At 45.3% G+C, this 16,471-nt stretch overlaps 1 protein-coding gene and 2 long non-coding RNA genes across 3 annotated transcripts; 2 read left to right on the forward strand and 1 right to left on the reverse strand.

Moving 5' to 3' along the window:
- Positions 1-4,490: 4,490 nt before the first annotated feature.
- On the forward strand, positions 4,491-7,832 carry rwdd (RWD domain containing 4; the record flags this gene model as incomplete). Its single annotated transcript, XM_056443317.1, has 6 exons — positions 4,491-4,642; positions 5,907-5,987; positions 6,201-6,310; positions 6,533-6,680; positions 6,841-6,937; positions 7,774-7,832. Coding segments are annotated over exons 1-6 (519 nt in total), but the record flags the coding sequence as incomplete, so codon positions are not given.
- Positions 7,833-12,494, forward strand: LOC130211471 (uncharacterized). The gene is made up of 3 exons (XR_008835072.1): positions 7,833-7,937; positions 8,015-8,780; positions 11,774-12,494. It is a non-coding gene; the product is annotated as an uncharacterized LOC130211471 (long non-coding RNA).
- A 1,177-nt stretch (positions 12,495-13,671) lies between these two features.
- Positions 13,672-16,354, reverse strand: LOC130211472 (uncharacterized). Its single transcript, XR_008835073.1, has 3 exons — positions 14,709-16,354; positions 14,244-14,267; positions 13,672-13,695 (listed from the first exon to the last, which is right to left on the reverse strand). It is a non-coding gene; the product is annotated as an uncharacterized LOC130211472 (long non-coding RNA).
- Between the last annotated feature and the right edge of the window lie 117 nt (positions 16,355-16,471).

Here is a 16,471-nt window from a genome sequence, read left to right on the forward strand (position 1 = left end):
CCTTGAGCAAGACCCTTAACCCTGAGTTGCTCCGTGTAGCTGTGTCTATGGTGGATGCATGTAACGTGATTGTAAGTCGCTTTGGATAAAAGTGTCAGCTAAATGTAATTTAATGTAATAATATAACTAATAAGAGCTGCACTTATTCATATGTTGACATTCCCGTTGGATCAAGCGACTTCCTGTCCTGTGAAGGGTGTCTCGACGTTTCCTCTACGCTGCGTATGATTCCTGGTCGGTTTTCCCACGAAATTCAAAAACACTTTTCAATTTCGGCTCATTGCATCTGGCCTTGTTTTTTTTTTTTTACGTACGTCTTCACAGGAAACAAGTCTAAGGTTTAGTAACCAAACTGCCTGCTTAGGTTGAGGAAGAGGAGGTGACGGTAATGAAGTACGTTAATACAAAAACATCAGCGCCTTCAGATGGGGATTGTCTGATAAAGGAATCATTACACACAAATTAAAACACAGTCACAACACAATCAATGAATATGACAGAGTGTATGAATATTTGGTAGGAGGCATATTCCACGATCCAGACCTCCACGATCCATCAGGCAGATGGGATCTATGAAGTCAAAAGGACTCCGGGGAGGAAGCAGAGTTAGTAATGTGCAATAGAGAGATACAAATTCATCCATAAGGAGAGAGGAGGGGATAAAGGAGCTCAGTGTATCCTCAGCGTCCCCCAGCAGCATCTCTAGGTCTGGACCAGGTGAACCTGATCCTAACTATAAGACTATCAAGAGGAAAGTCTTCAGTCTACATGAGGGGGCGGAGTCTGCCTCCCGGCTCTAGTGAGCAACTATTGGTAGAAATAGAGAAGCAAACGACCAATGACTGCTGGATGTGTAAATAAGGATTATTGTTCTGATACATGAGTCACACGCTTTAAAAGATGTGACATGCTTCAGTCAGTGTTGTTTGAGCTTTAATGTTCTGCCTTGAACATATTAGTGAGGCTTTTAAATGAAAATCGTAAAAACCAGACTATATTTAATATGTTTAATGTGTGATGATGAATCGTCGGTAAACTGCCTGGCAGACAGAATCAGCTGCTCACGCATCAAACAGCTCAAATGTTTGGCTTCCATCAGTCAGTCAGAGTGGGAACCAGTAATCTTCCCACTCTGACTGCAGACCAATCACACTCCTCAGTCCAGAACCCGATCATCATGGACCAGCCAATCAGAGGTGGAGCTGGTCATGAGTAAAATATGAGGAACTGCTTTTGACAAAATCATCACAAAACTAGAACGGCCACTCGGTAGAGCGCATACCTTCGCCGCAGCCACTTTTTTGGTACCTTTTTTATGACCTTGACCTTTGAGCCAATCGATCCCAAAATATAATCAAATGGTCCCCGGATAATAACCAATCATCCCACCAAATTTCATGTGATTCAGTTTAATACTTTTTGAGTTATGCGAATAACACACATACAAATCAATAAATAAATACACAGCGATCAAAACATAACCTTCCGCATTCGAGAATGCGGAAGGTTATAAAAGTATCTATTTGACAAAATGTGTCCTTTTAAAAGGGTTAATTTGTATGAATGTGTACACACTATTTAATGGGACAATAAAATAGTGGATCCCATAGTATAGAGTACACTTTGTTTTATTGTTTATGTTGTCATAACTATAACAATTGTAAACAATCAACCTTATGAGGAAATTCCCTTTGATATTGACTAACTCCAGCATCACACGTCACAAATGTGTTTGGCTGGAAATATTCTTTGTGAATTTATGACATTTGTTATCTTTAAAAACGTTGGGATCTAAAAGATGAATATTTAACTTGTGTGTATTTGAGAGAGAGAGTGTATGTGAGGAACAACATGCTCCACAGAGAAGCACCGAGCAGGGAGCCGGGCCTCGGTTCTCGAGCCACGGACACGGGCTGAAGAGTAGGCTCGTGGCGCCCTCTAGTGCCACTGAAAGGTACTTCACTAAAAAGGCTGAGCAAGGTGTGCCTTCTCTCATATATGAAATAATATTATTATAACAAATGAAGTTAGACTACTGTACATTTTGAAATTGAAAGTCAGCTCAAATTCAACGATTATATTCATAATTTCACAATATTATAAATATTATAAAATCATCCCAAAAGGATATATTCTATTTCCACTGGATTGTTGTTCATAAGGTTCCCTGCTATGTCCATGTCTATTTTCATGAGAGTTTACTGTACAGTCTTTGGCAAAACTAAAGACAAAGTTAGGGAATAAGAAATAATGATGTTCATCTGGTCACATGACATATACTGTTCATCTGGTCACAAGACATCTATTGTTCATCTGGTCACATGACATCTAGTGTTCACCTGGCCACATGACATCTATTGTTCATCTAGTCACATGACATCTATTGATCATCTGGTCACATGACATCTATTGTTCATCTGGTCACATGACATCTGTTGTTCATCTAGTCACATGACATCTGTTGTTCATCTGGTCACATGACATATACTGTTCATCTGGTCACATGACATCTGTTGTTCATCTGGTCACATGACATCTGTTGTTCATCTGGTCACATGACATCTATTGTTCATCTGGTCACATGACATCTATTGTTCATCTGGTCACATGACATCTATTGATCATCTGGTCACAAGACATCTATTGTTCATCTGGTCACATGACATCTATTGTTCATCTGGTCACATGACATCTATTGATCATCTGGTCACATGACATCTATTGTTCATCTGGTCACATGACATCTATTGTTCATCTGGTCACATGACATCTATTGTTCATCTGGTCACATGACATCTATTGTTCATCTGGTCACATGACATCTTTTGTTCATCTAGTCACATGACATCTTTTGTTCATCTAGTCACATGACATCTATTGTTCATCTGGTCACATGACATCTATTGTTCTGGCCATCCTGGAGAGAGATGCTCTCCTGAAGGGTTCTTCCCTTTTTTTCCCTGAAAGGGTTTTTTCTCCTTCTTATTCCTGATCCAATGTGAGGTCAAAGGTCAAAGGTCAGGGATGTTGTATGTGTACAGATTGTAAAGCCTTATGAGGATAATGCTTAATGTGTGATATTGGGCTATACTAAAGAAACTGAATTGAATGCTGACAATAAGAAAATGGACAAATATGAGTCTTTAAATGAACAATGGTGCGCTCTGTGTTCACTCCCCTCCCTGCAGTTGTCAGAGCACCAAATACACAAAATATTATTATTATTATGATAATATTCTGTTTTTTTAAGCTACAAAAGGTAGAAAAGAAAAGCTTTTAGAATAAATGACAAGAAACTTAAACAAAATGTAAACAAATAATACAACTTAAAATGCTAAAATGAGTCGGAATTATGAGATTGAAAGACAAGATTTTAAGATACCACATTTAAATGAATCCATAGTTAATATACTAAATTTAAACTACTTGTAACGGCGTACTAATACATCGAGTAAGGACCAATATCAGAGATCCTGTGACAGATGGACCCTTTGAAAAAACAACAACAGATGAAACCGCCTTCTTTCATCCCCAAAACAATCCCGTTAATGCCCCTCTCTCTCCTCCTCAGCCTCTGAAACACTCATCCTCGCCTTCCTCGACCTTCATCACCTCACGGCTGCAACTGCATCTGAATTCCGCCGCCCGTCTGCTCTCCCTCTCTCTCCAAGTACTTTAAATCCTCCACTGGCAAAGATGCTGTTACACAAGATTTAAAATTATATTTAGAAAGTGTGTTTTATTTTATAGAGAATAGCTGTAAGTGTTTTACAATTGTTCATTTCAGGGATGTAACCACAGTGTTTAAAAAAAATTATAGATAGGAAAAAAGTGACAGAAATCAAATCACATGAACAATTTAACAGCGGTTCTATATTCAAATGACATTTGAGAATGTCGCATTGAGTCACATTTAATCAGTTTGTTCCCCATTCAGTGGAAATCTAATCTGCATGACATTACCGCTCAGACTTTTTCCTTATGAAATGATCCATGCAATGAACTAACAAGGACATTTCTCAATTTGCAGTATACATCTCTCAGACATGTTTTACTGAATATATCCAGCACAACATAAAAAACGAAGCCCCAGTATTTCTGATCACATATGCCATTTTAAATGGTTATTAGTCACATCTCATATATTTTTCTGATATATTTATTTGAGCCTTTTACTTAGTAATACGAATATGCTGTGATCAACTAAACCTGAGGCTAAACCAGTTATATCACAACCCTTATTATTGTCATGTACCAGAGATACAAACTGACCATGTGCATACAAATCTGTTCTACTAATTGGATTATATATTGCATCTTATATTTAATCGATTAATCATATTTTCACAATTAACATGTCAATGTTTTTTCTATGAAATAGTCGTTTATTATTCGTTATAATACGATCCAAGCAGAAAGCTGCATCCACTTATGAAGGCGGTTCAAAGTTCACGACAAGAGCCTAACTGCGCATGCGTGTGACATGGTGGTACTCGCTGTACCGGTCGGAAGTTGTGGAATTATTATCACAGTTTTAATGAGCGAAATGGGTTGTTGACCGAAGGATTCACATAAGCGCCACACAGAGAGTGCGTCACACAGAAGCAGAAGGGGAACCATGTCCGCTAACGAGGACCAGGAGGTAAGAATGACTGATCATGCAGCAGGAGACTAGCTGCTGCCAGCGGCTAACCGCTACCCACTAGCATGGCTGCTAGCACAGCAGCGGCGTCTGGGCACGAGCTCGGCGGCAGCTCCTCTTCTCGGCACCCGGCGGAACATCGACCTGTCGGCGTGTACGCGACGTGAACGAGCTCGGCCCGGAGCGTCACGTGACGTGCTAGCTGCTGTTGAGCCGCGATAAGCGTCGCTCGCGACGGGACTTTAATGTCACGCCGGTGTTACGGTTTAAGAAGCGACCGTGTTGACCGGCGACTTTGAACCGAACGCGTCCGTTGTTGCCGTAGTTACAGACAGCTGTTGGAAATAAGAGAACATTCGCGAGGACTGCTATACGTGTTCTCTATCCTAGTTTTCGAACGGCCGTCGTAACTACGACCACAACGGACGCGTTCGGCTGAAGCGTCGCCAGTTAACACGGTCGCCTGTTGAACCGGAACACCTCCATTCAAACGCGTGACGAGTAACGCGTGCAACGGGACCTGAATTCAAGACGTCCTTGGATCCCTGTCATCGTTTTGCCTACGACTCATTATTCATCATGTCTGTCATATTGATGAAATATATTCTAACTGGAACGCTGTGCATCTGGTCACGTGACATCTATTGTTTCTGTCCATCCTGGAGAGGGATCCTCCTGTTGTTTTTGAGTTGTTCCTGATCCTGTGAGGTCAAAGGTCAGGGATGTATACAGATTGTAAAGGAGAGGTTGATGGGAGTTTGTGATTCTGGGCTATACAAAATAAACTGAATTGAATATGTCAGACAGGATATTTTCTTAATTAGATAGCGGTGTTTTTATACCATGACCGTAATATGTGGTAAGGTAGCGAATGGCAAGTTTCAGGTTGAATTGACCGGTCGTCAGTCGATGTTTCAAGTTTTTATTTGTTCGAGAGGGACGCGATGTTAATTGATGAACACTTTAAATTACAATGTAAATGCACCCAATTTCCATTGTCTGTCTCCAGAGTGTACAGACTGAGTGACCTCGAGGAAAAGGTCATGCCAAAGCGCAGTAGTAATAAACTACAATCAATTATATACGATAGCTGACAAAAGTTAACAATGGATAAAAAATAATCTCATATATATATATATGGAGGAGTTCATGTGTACCGATTCTGAAAACAACACGTCGTCATTATCTCGGCGTGGTCGTGTCGACCCGTGCTCGGTGTCACAGAAGCTGTGGTCATGAAGTTCTTCTGCATGTCTTCACACAGATGGAGCTGGAGGCTCTTCGCTCCATCTATGAGGGGGACGAGAGTTTCAAGGAGATCAGTTCAGTTTCCTTTCAGTTGAGGGTGAGTACCGTTTATCTGTGTACTGTCTTCTGTATATACTGTCCTCTGTGTACTGTCTTCTGTATATACTGTCCTCTGTGTACTGTCTTCTGTATATACTGTCCTCTGTGTACTGTCTTCTGTACATACCGTCCTCTGTGTACCTGTTTCACTGGTATGTCATAAAGCTGTTGAGCGGTGTAGCAGTAGCCTGTCTTCCCTTCTGATGAACAGATCGGAAACCTGGAGGACAGCAAGGCCTTCATCCTGGACCTCACGTGGCCGGCGCTGTACCCTGAAGCCGCCCCGCTGATCTCCCTCGATGCCTTTTTCAACAACAGAATGTAAGCTGCTGCCACCGTGCTGTATTATTGTTCTCGGGGCCCGAGGACCGTCTGATGTTTATTATTGTTATTTTTACGCTGGGTCTTTCCATGTACATTCTTTTTCTCAACATGAAATAAATACTAAATCCATGAGTTATTTATTTTCCTAAAAGCTGTGAAATGATTAATATACAACAGATATGGTTGATTTATTGTTGTTGGACACGCCTTGTGATTCAGCTCTGCAGAGACGAAGCAGCTGATCCTGTCTCAGCTGGAGGAGCAGGTGGAGGCCAACCTGGGCACCGCCATGATGTACACTCTGTTCGAGTGGGCCAAGGAGAACCAGGAGGCCCTGATGCAGAACCACAAGCCGGTAGTCGCTGTGGTCAGTACGGGTCATCCCTCTGAAGGCTGCCCCAGAGAAATGTTTTCACTGATGCTGTGTCACATCGTTTGTTTTCCTCCCCTGGATCCGTTCAGATGAGCCTTGTGATTGGATGATGGTTTAACAAACAGCCATCCCATGAAATAACTTGTTGTTGCAGATCTCCAGCGTCGATGCGTCTGCCAACATGGGCAAGAAGAAGGAGAAGAAGGAGCAGCTGACTAAATCTCAGAAGAGGAGAATCGTCAACAGAACAGGTACACCAGTCAGTGCCCACGGCGAGGAGGCGGGGCTTGTAATACAAACTCTAAATATAGATGGATAGATAGCAGTGCTGAAACATTCAGGATGGATGTAAACGATTCTGGATCATAAATACTTTCAAAAATCTGCTCCACAAAAGTTTTCTGGAGGCGGAAATGCACTCAGCAGTTACTTTGGCCTCATGCATACAAGGCGGTATTTACAGGTGCTCAACCGGTTGACCAGTACACTCAGGAATTACCTCCACTTGGCGACGGCTAGGAGCTAACGGTGCTTACAGTGATGTAGTGCTGAGCTAACGGTGGTTACAGTGATGTAGCACTGAGCTAACGGTGCTTACAGTGATGTAGCGCTGAGCTAACGGTGCTTACAGTGATGTAGCGCTGAGCTAATGGTGGTTACAGTGATGTAGCGCTGAGCTAATGGTGGTTACAGTGATGTAGCACTGAGCTAACGGTGGTTACAGTGATGTAGCGCTGAGCTAACGGTGTTGACGGGGACACAGAACGCCATTATCAGCTGTAACCTGATCACAGGCCGTAAGAACATGATCATGATGTCACTATTAAGTTGTGAACATGGAGCTCGAGATAAAAAGAAGAGGAACCTTTCAATGGCTGATGGGTTTAGACGAGCAGAACTGACTCTTCTTTTAATTCCTTTGTCTAGCAGCCGGAGATACACGAGTAAAAACCCAAGTTTTACACCTAAACCCAAGAGAAGTTTTTGTTTCCTGCATTATGTCGTGACAGGAAGTTGTGCAGTGCGTCATTTGATCCACACTTCCTGAAAACACCCCCCCCCCCTCCTTTATGACGTGTACTTTCAGATCACAAGGGGGAGTTGCCCAGAGGCTGGAACTGGACCGACGTCATCAAAGTAGGTGCCTTCCACCTTCCCTCCACGCTGTTGAGCTCTGCAGTGACATTCATCACAACCCTTCTGATTAATGTTCCCTTTCTCTCCTTCCTGCCCGACGACGATCCTCAGCATGTAAGTGGAACCGGCACACAGAACCTCTCTCAGCGCCTCAGTCCACCGTTCAGCATCTCACGCTTCTCCTCTTGCAGTTGAGCAGAACGGGAGGGAAAGATGACGAATAACCCGAGAGACGCCGCAGTGCAGCCCAACGAGGCTCTGAGACCCAGAGACCCAGAGCAGGCTGGATCACGGTGGACTCCAGGACACACACACACACATACACACACACGCACACACACACACACACACACACATCCAACCTCACTGAGACTTTGAGCTGAATTATTTGAGCCCTTGTTGTGTTGTATGCGTTGGTGGAATGCAGCCAGGAGGAGAGGAGCACGTCGTCGGCTTTTGTTACACACACACACACACACACACACACACACACACACACACAAGCTCTTGTGCTCCGTCATCAGGGTGGAGCGCGCTTGCTGCCGTGTTGACATGAGGCCCTGAAGCTCTAATACATGTTGGATTGTGGTTTTAAGTGCAGAGCCATTTTCCCCGTTTCACTTTTTGGATAAATGTTTTCTTTCCTGATTGAAACGTAATTTTTTTTAAATAAATATATATACATATAGATATATATAAATAAAAACCTAATTGGTCTAATTTTTGTCTTTTTGTCATTTATATGTGGTTTAAATTAGTGTGAGACTTGAGGGAATAAGAGTGTTTGTTCGTGTCCCTAGTTTCTCTCAGCAGTCTGTAAACATCCCAGACCTTTGAGCAAGGCACCGTCACTGCCCCTGACGGAGTAAAACTAAAGTCACTTGCCCTCACTGTCGTCTCTGGAGCCAAACACGATGCAACATGGAGCTGCTCGGTCTGCAGGAAGAACACGGTGCTGTGAGTACGAGGGATGCGCGGTGTGGGTCGGGGTTTAGAAACCGGTGGGCACGCAAAACAAGTACAATTTGAAAAGGAAAGCAAACGTATCAAAGTGTTTTTAAGGGCTGGTTAAAGATGTGTGGCTGAGGGAATGTGAACCAATGGCCTCCCATTTCTAAAAGGCTGGTTAGAGACCAGAAAACCTCCCAGCTGAACCGCTCCATGTTGATGTCACGGCCTACTCATCATTGTTCGACTACTTCTGACTCAGCATATCTGTGCTGACCAAAGCGACATGTGACCATGTTACTAACCTTATTAAATGGTGTCCCATGTGTAAGAACATGTGGGACGAGCAGCACAGCTGAGGATGGGGGTTGGGCCAAATCTTCTCTGCCATTGGCAAATGGTGTATTCTGCTGTTGCTATTGAGTGACTCAGGTGTCAATCAGGCACCTGATTGTCATCAGCTGGCGGTACTGGACACTCAACCAGAGTCCATGGGCCCTGCTACGGTGGCCACTGTGTGTGTGTGTGTGTGTGTGCTCCAAGAATCGAGAAAGAAGAGCCCTCGAGTCATCTCCAAACTGGAGGCCCAGTTCTATGTCACGGGGAATGTCAGACGGACCGAAGCCCGGCTCCTCCCCCTTTCAGGAGGTGGGGCCCGTAGGCTGTGTTCTACAGGTTGGCCGTCGAGGTCCTCGGGACGATGAGGCCCAGACCAGCTCCATGACCGCTCTTCACCGCCTGGTCGATTAGCGCTGGAAGCTGAACATGCGGAGGAGGTTCTGTAGGGAGACGGTCCGGGCCTGGACCCAGTGGAACACGCAGCTCGGCCAACACAACCACGCGGGCTGGCTTGTGACGTCCTGCTTGAGGATGCCCCCCCCCTGTGAGCAGCATGAGGAGGCGGGGCCAGCCTGTTGTGACTGGTTCTTCCACATGCTACGAAGGCTCCTGACTGTTCGTTCAAGTAATCCATTGCAAACAAGTCGGGAGCAACATTATCTCTCCTCGAGGCTTTGGATAAACGACGCCTCGAGGAGAGGAGCATTCTCATAGGTGACCTTTTACGGGAGTCATTTTGCAGTAAGGTATCTTTTACTGCTTTTGGGTATTGCTTTTGGGTTCTTTACTGGAAATACACAAACAGAAAGTAAAACTGTCTCTGAACTGTGACGGCTCAGTCCTAGAGTCTTGTTGCCATAGCAGGGTCGGGTGGGACTCGCTGTACTTGTTATGGACCTTTGTAGAAACAGATTCCCATGTCTTTTAAAAAATAAAATAAAGCAGTTTCCAGACGGTGATGCTAAAGAAATGTCACGACCCCGATAAGTAAATGTAATACGTCCGTCCCAAAGCTGACGCCAAACTGTATCCGTCAGTGAGAAGTTGTCCTTTGATTCTATGTATTGACGCCCTGAAGAGAACTTGCTGCATGATGGTGTTTAGCACCCGGAGCCTCCTATTATGGCGTCTGGCGCCCCCTGCTGGCAGAGACGCGGTGTGCCGCTCCATCAGAGCGAGGGGCGGGGCTTGTGCAGAAGCGTGGACGCCCCTTCAGATTCCATCCAGGTGTCACTCATGACTTCTCTCTTGAAGTATTCCCTCAGTAAACATTGTAAACATGAGTTTTGTCTCTAGTTTCTAGTCTTCTTCTATACAGCATGATGTCATCATTTAGTACATTATGGTCTGTAGAGTCTACAGATCATAAAGCAGGGGACGCTTTAGGGGCGGGGCTACAAGTCTCTAATTTAGTTCTGCTTCACTTATTCAAAGTCCGATTTTGCAGAGATGCTGTTTTATACAGTGCATCCAGAAAGTATTCACAGCGCTTCATTTTTTTTCTCATGGTCTGAGAGTCCTTCAGGTGCTTTTTTGCAAACTCTAGGCAGGCTGTCATGTGCTTTTTACTGAGGAGTGGCTTCCGTCTGGCCACTACCAAACAGTAGCGACCATCGGGTTCCTGGTCACCTCCCTGACGAAGGCCCTTCTCCCCCGATCGCTCAGTCTGGCTGGGCGGCTCTAGGAAGAGTCCTGGTGGTTCCAAACTTCTTCCATGTCCGGATGATGGAGGCCACTGGGCTCACTGGGACTTTCCATGCTGCAGAAATCTTTCTGTTCCCTTCTCCAGATCTGTGCCTCGATACAATTCTGTCTCGGAGGTCTATAGATAATTCCTTGAACTTCATGGCTTGGTTTATGCTCTAATATGCAGTCAACTGTGATACCTTCTATAGACAGGTGTGTTCTCAATCATGTCCAATCAACTGAATGTAGCACAGGTGGACTCCAATCAAACATCTCAAGGATGATCAGTGGAAACAGGACCTGAGCTAAATGTTGAGTGTCATGGCAAAGGCTGTGAATACTTATGTACATGTTATGTTTTCGTTCATTATTTTTAACAGATTTGCACAAATTTGCAAAAAACAGTTTTCACTTTGTCATTATGGGTTGTTGTGTGTAGAATGTTGAGGAAAATAATGAATTTAATCCATTTTGGAATAAGGCTGTAACATAACAAAATGTGGAAAAAGTGAAGCGCTGTGAATACTTTCCGGATGCACTGTATATTTTGCTATGATTTAGAGGAAGTTTAAACCTTTCAGCTGCATCATTCCAATGAGACAATCATCATCATAATAATAAGTGCTTTTTACAAGGCAAACCTGAAGCTTTGTAATGTATGCTGTGTGCCACCTTCTTCTCATCTGAACCGTTAACATATAGGCTGGTATTTAAACATCTGACGTATTCTCACACGTGTTTAACATAGTGCTTGAGGGGGTCAACAAGTTGAACTTAATGGGTGACGTCACAGTGACTTCTTCTTCTTCTACGGTCTCAGGTACAGACGTAGAACAAAAAGACAAAAGTTACTGGGGGAAAACTGACCTTAAAAAAACAAACTGTGATGCGTGTTAAAATACACGCATCACGTTGTCATGACCTGAGTAAATACAACGAGTCTTAGTAAGTTAATGAAGCCCAATGTCGGTCTGCAGAGCTCATCTGGTCCCGTGGCATCGCGACTCAAAGCTGAGGTCAAAGGTCACGCCGTCCCACACGCAGCCGACGGGACAGGAAGCACACGTCGGCCCTCATCGTCTCCTCCGTGGCAACAACCTTGACCTTCGTGGGAGAGGGGGGTCTGAGTGGGTTCTGTTTACACTCTCAGGACCGAGCAGTCCTGACAGAGGATCCTCAAAGCAACACACAGAACACGTGTGTTCACAGAGCACATGAAACCCGATCAGAGGTTCTGTACGCGGCTTTCCTGTCAACATGTCTTCACTATAATACAGAGTGGTTGGGACCCTTCAAGAGAACTGCAGGAGCCTCTGTGGCCCTGGAACCCCGTGGGGACACGTCTCCAGTGGGCCTCATTTAAAAGAATTCATTGAATCATTGCTTTTCGCTCTTAGTTGTGTTTGAGTGCTGAATGTCTTTAGAAATGTTTTGTTTACAATATGTACTTTAGTTTTCACATTTAATTGTTGTTTGTTTTGTCAGCACACAAACAGGAAGCGGCCTTCTGGAACCAAAAAGGGTTCTTCAGAGTGACGCCGTAGAAGAACCTTTCAAACCAGGGTTCTTTAAAGAACCAAGTCTTTATAGAGTTCTTCAAAGAACCTCTAAAGGTGTCTCAAAGAACCTTAAAACATGGTTCTTTAAGGCACCATGTCCCAAGTGGTTCTCCAGTAGTGATGGTTCTTCGTAGAACCACAGAGCCGTTAAAGAACCTTTGTTTGTGCGTAGCGGTGGAGCGACGTGTGACGAGGTGTGTGTCTTCACGCTCTGCGGCTAAAAATAACTGTTTCCTGGAGGCTCGTTCACATTCTGCTGTCGCGCTTTCACACTTTCCAGAACGGGGACTGAAGCTGTGTAGACGGGTTGATGAAGAGGTCAGCGGAGTCTCATGGAGTCATACGACTGACCCGACTACCACCTTCACAGCTCTGTGTTGGCCCCGCCCCCGACTGCCAGGAACCTCGGGGTGACACTAGACAGTCAACCTGACGGCCAACATCACTGTGACATCACTGTGACATCACTGTAGGTCCATGCTGCACAACATCAGGAGAACACGGCCTCTTCTTACTCAGAAGGCGGCACAGGTTCTGGTCCAGGCTCTGGTCATCTCACACCTAGACTACTGCAACTCCCTCCTGGCTGGTCGACCCGCTAAGGCCATCCGACCTCTGCAGCTCATCCAGAATGCAGCAGCTGGTCTTCAGCCTCCCGAAGTTCACCCACACCTCTCTACCTCTCTACCTCTCCACCTCTCCACCTCTCCACCTCTCTACCTCTCCACCTCTCTACCTCTCCACCTCTCCACCTCTCCACCTCTCCACCTCTATCTCTCCACCTCTCCACCTCTCCACCTCTCCACCTCTCTATCTCTCTACCTCTCCACCTCTCTACCTCTCTACCTCTCCACCTCTCTATCTCTCCACCTCTCCACCTCTCCACCTCTCCACCACTCTACCTCTCTATCTCTCCACCTCTCTATCTCTCTATCTCTCCACCTCTCTATCTCTCCACCTCTCCACCACTCCACCTCTCCACATCTCTACCTCTCTATCTCTCTACCTCTCCAACTCTCTATCTCTCTACCTCTCCAACTCTCCACCTCTCCACCTCTCTATCTCTCCACCTCTCCACCTCTCTACCTCTCTACCTCTCCACCTCTCTACCTCTCCTCCTCTCTATCTCTCTACCTCTCTACCTCTCCACCTCTCCACCTCTCTACCTCTCCACCTCTCCACCTCTCCACCTCTCTATCTCTCTACCTCTCCAACTCTCTATCTCTACCTCTCTACCTCTCCACCTCTCTACCTCTCCACCTCTCCACCTCTCTATCTCTCTACCTCTCTATCTCTCCACCTCTCCACCTCTCCACCTCTCTATCTCTCTACCTCTCTACCTCTCCACCTCTCCACCTCTCTACCTCTCCAACTCTCTATCTCTCTCACTCTCCTCCTCTCACCTCTCCACCTCTCTACTCTCTCCACCTCTCCACCTCTATCTCTCTCCACCTCTCTCTACCTCTCCACCTCTCCACCTCTCCACCTCTCAGCCTCTCCACCTCTCTACTACCTCTCTATCTCTACCTCTCTCCAACTCTCTACCTCTCACCTCTCACTCTCTCCACCTCTCCACCTCTCTACCTCTCCACCTCTCTATCTCTCTACCTCTCCATCTCTCTACCTCTCCACCTCTCCACCTCTCTATCTCTCTACCTCTCCACCTCTCCACCTCTCTACCTCTCCACCTCTCTACCTCTCCACCTCTCCACCTCTCCACATCTCTACCTCTCTATCTCACCTCTCACCTCTCATCTACTCACTCTCCACCTCTCCACCTCTCACCTCTACCTCTCACCTCTCTCTCCACCTCTCTATCTCTCCATCTCTCTACCTCTCCACCTCTCTATCTCTCTACCTCTCCACCTCTCTCTCTCTACCTCTCCACCTCTCCACCTCTCTATCTCTCCACCTCTCCACCTCTCTATCTCTCTACCTCTCTACCTCTACCTCTCTACCTCTCACCTCTCCACCTCTCAGCCTCTCAGCCCACCTCTCCACCTCTCCACCTCTCAGCCTCTCCACCTCTCCACCTCTCCGCCTCTCAGCCTCTCCACCTCTCAGCCTCTCCACCTCTCCACCTCTCAGCCTCTCCACCTCTCAGCCTCTCCACCTCTCCACCTCTCAGCCTCTCCACCTCTCTCACCCTCTATCTCTCTACCTCTCTCTCTACATCTCCACCTCTCTACATCTACATCTCCACCTCTCCACCTCTCCACCTCTCTACATCTCCACCTCTCCACCTCTCTACAGCTCCACCTCTCTCTACATCTCCACCTCTCTCTCTCACTCTCCACCTCTCTACCTCTCCTCTCACCTCTCTACCTCTCCACCTCTACCTCCACCTCTCTACCTCTCCACCACTCCTCCGCTCTCTCCATGGTTACCGGTGGAGCAGCATCCGCTTCAGAACACTGGTTCTTGGTACCGTGCTCTGAACGGATCGGGCCCCGTCTACATCCTGGATGTGGTCACACCGTACACCCCGGCCCGTTCGCTCCGCTCGGCAACAGCCAATCGTCTTGTGACTCCTGCACCTCGAGCTCATCGCTCTACATCCAGACTGTTTGCTGTCCTGCTCCTCAGTGGTGGAACCAGCTCCCCACTGACATCAGGACAGCAGGAAGTCTCTACAGCTTCACCGGAAACTAAAAACACATCTTTTTCGATAATATTTGGATTAAAACACAGATTAGCACTTCAGTGGCACTTCAATGGCTCTTACTATGGTATTACTTATGGTACTTTTGTAGTTCGACTTTCTTGAAGAAATGTTACTTTCTGTATTCTTGTTGTTCTGAGTTTGTACTCTTGGTTGAATTCACTTATTGTAAGTCGCTTTGGATAAAAGCGTCTGCTACATGACATGACATGTAATATAATACGTGTGAGCGGACTCTCTCTCTGATTCTTATTTAGAGGCCTCTGAATCAAGAAAGATAAATCTACTCTTCCGATCTGATCTTTACTATATCGTCCTTGTTCTTTTAAGTATGGACTTCTTTCCCCAACAAGATTCATTTGTGATTATTTGGAAGCTGTTAACTTTCCATTAGTTCCTATGCAGAACAGGTTGTGAGGTGTTCCTCAGGCCTCTGGGCCAGAGGGCATGAGCCTGTAGAAAACTACAACTACAACTACAAACAGCCTGGAAGGACATTCAGGTCCGGTCCAGGACTCCAGTTTGAGAAGCAGATCCAACGTTTGAAGCGCTGTCAGATGAGCACACAGAGGTTTCATTCTCCTCACATGCTTTACTGTGGTTTGATCTTTGGTCAGAGGAAAGATCCTTCGTGTAAAAGAACCAAAGATCCAGCAGCAATGTGCTGGGATGTATTTGATTGGTTGACACAGAGTCTGGTTCAATGGACACGCCTCCTCGTTATTTTGCTTTTAATTTTTGCCATTCGTTGCACTCTCAAGTGAATATGCACTGAATATTTGCACTAGTTTAGCAACCCGATAGTTTATGTTTATATCTCCGCATTATTTAATGTTAATCTGCCTCCTGTTTTGTCTAACTTATTACCAATAGTACCAGGTCAGGCCTTAAGTCGCCCTCTTGTAGAGCGCTTTATTTACTATAATCTGTATATCCTGTATTTATTATGATACTTTCTGTTGCACTTCTGGTTGGATGCCAAACTGCATTTCGTTGTTCTGTACTTGTACATGTGTAATGACAATAAAGTTGAATCTAATCTAATTTGAGTGTTTGTGATACTTATTGTTTTCTTGGTGATGTGTATTTTGGGGGTCTATAGGTGTCACATGACACATTTCCAGTAAAAATGGTCCAGATCACCAGGATGGTCTATCTCCTCCGAAAGCAACTTGTTGTTAGCAGCTTGTTTACCTGAGTAAACAGACACACGCGCATCCGTATGAGTTAAATGCTGACGACTGGATTAAAATCAAGGAGTCATTTATTTGTTATTCTTTCTGGTGTATTATTCACTCTGTGCACTCCAAAGTTTTGTAATTCTTTTTATTCCTTTTTGATCTCTTTAATCCATCCTACTTTCTAATGTCTATGTGTAGAGATGTGAAGCCCTCTGAGGGAGTCTGATTTGTGATTTTGGGCTTTATAAAATAAACTGAATTGATGAGACTCAT

Source organism: Pseudoliparis swirei, chromosome 21, assembly GCF_029220125.1.
Source record: "Pseudoliparis swirei isolate HS2019 ecotype Mariana Trench chromosome 21, NWPU_hadal_v1, whole genome shotgun sequence".
Taxonomy (NCBI): Eukaryota; Metazoa; Chordata; class Actinopteri; order Perciformes; family Liparidae; genus Pseudoliparis; species Pseudoliparis swirei.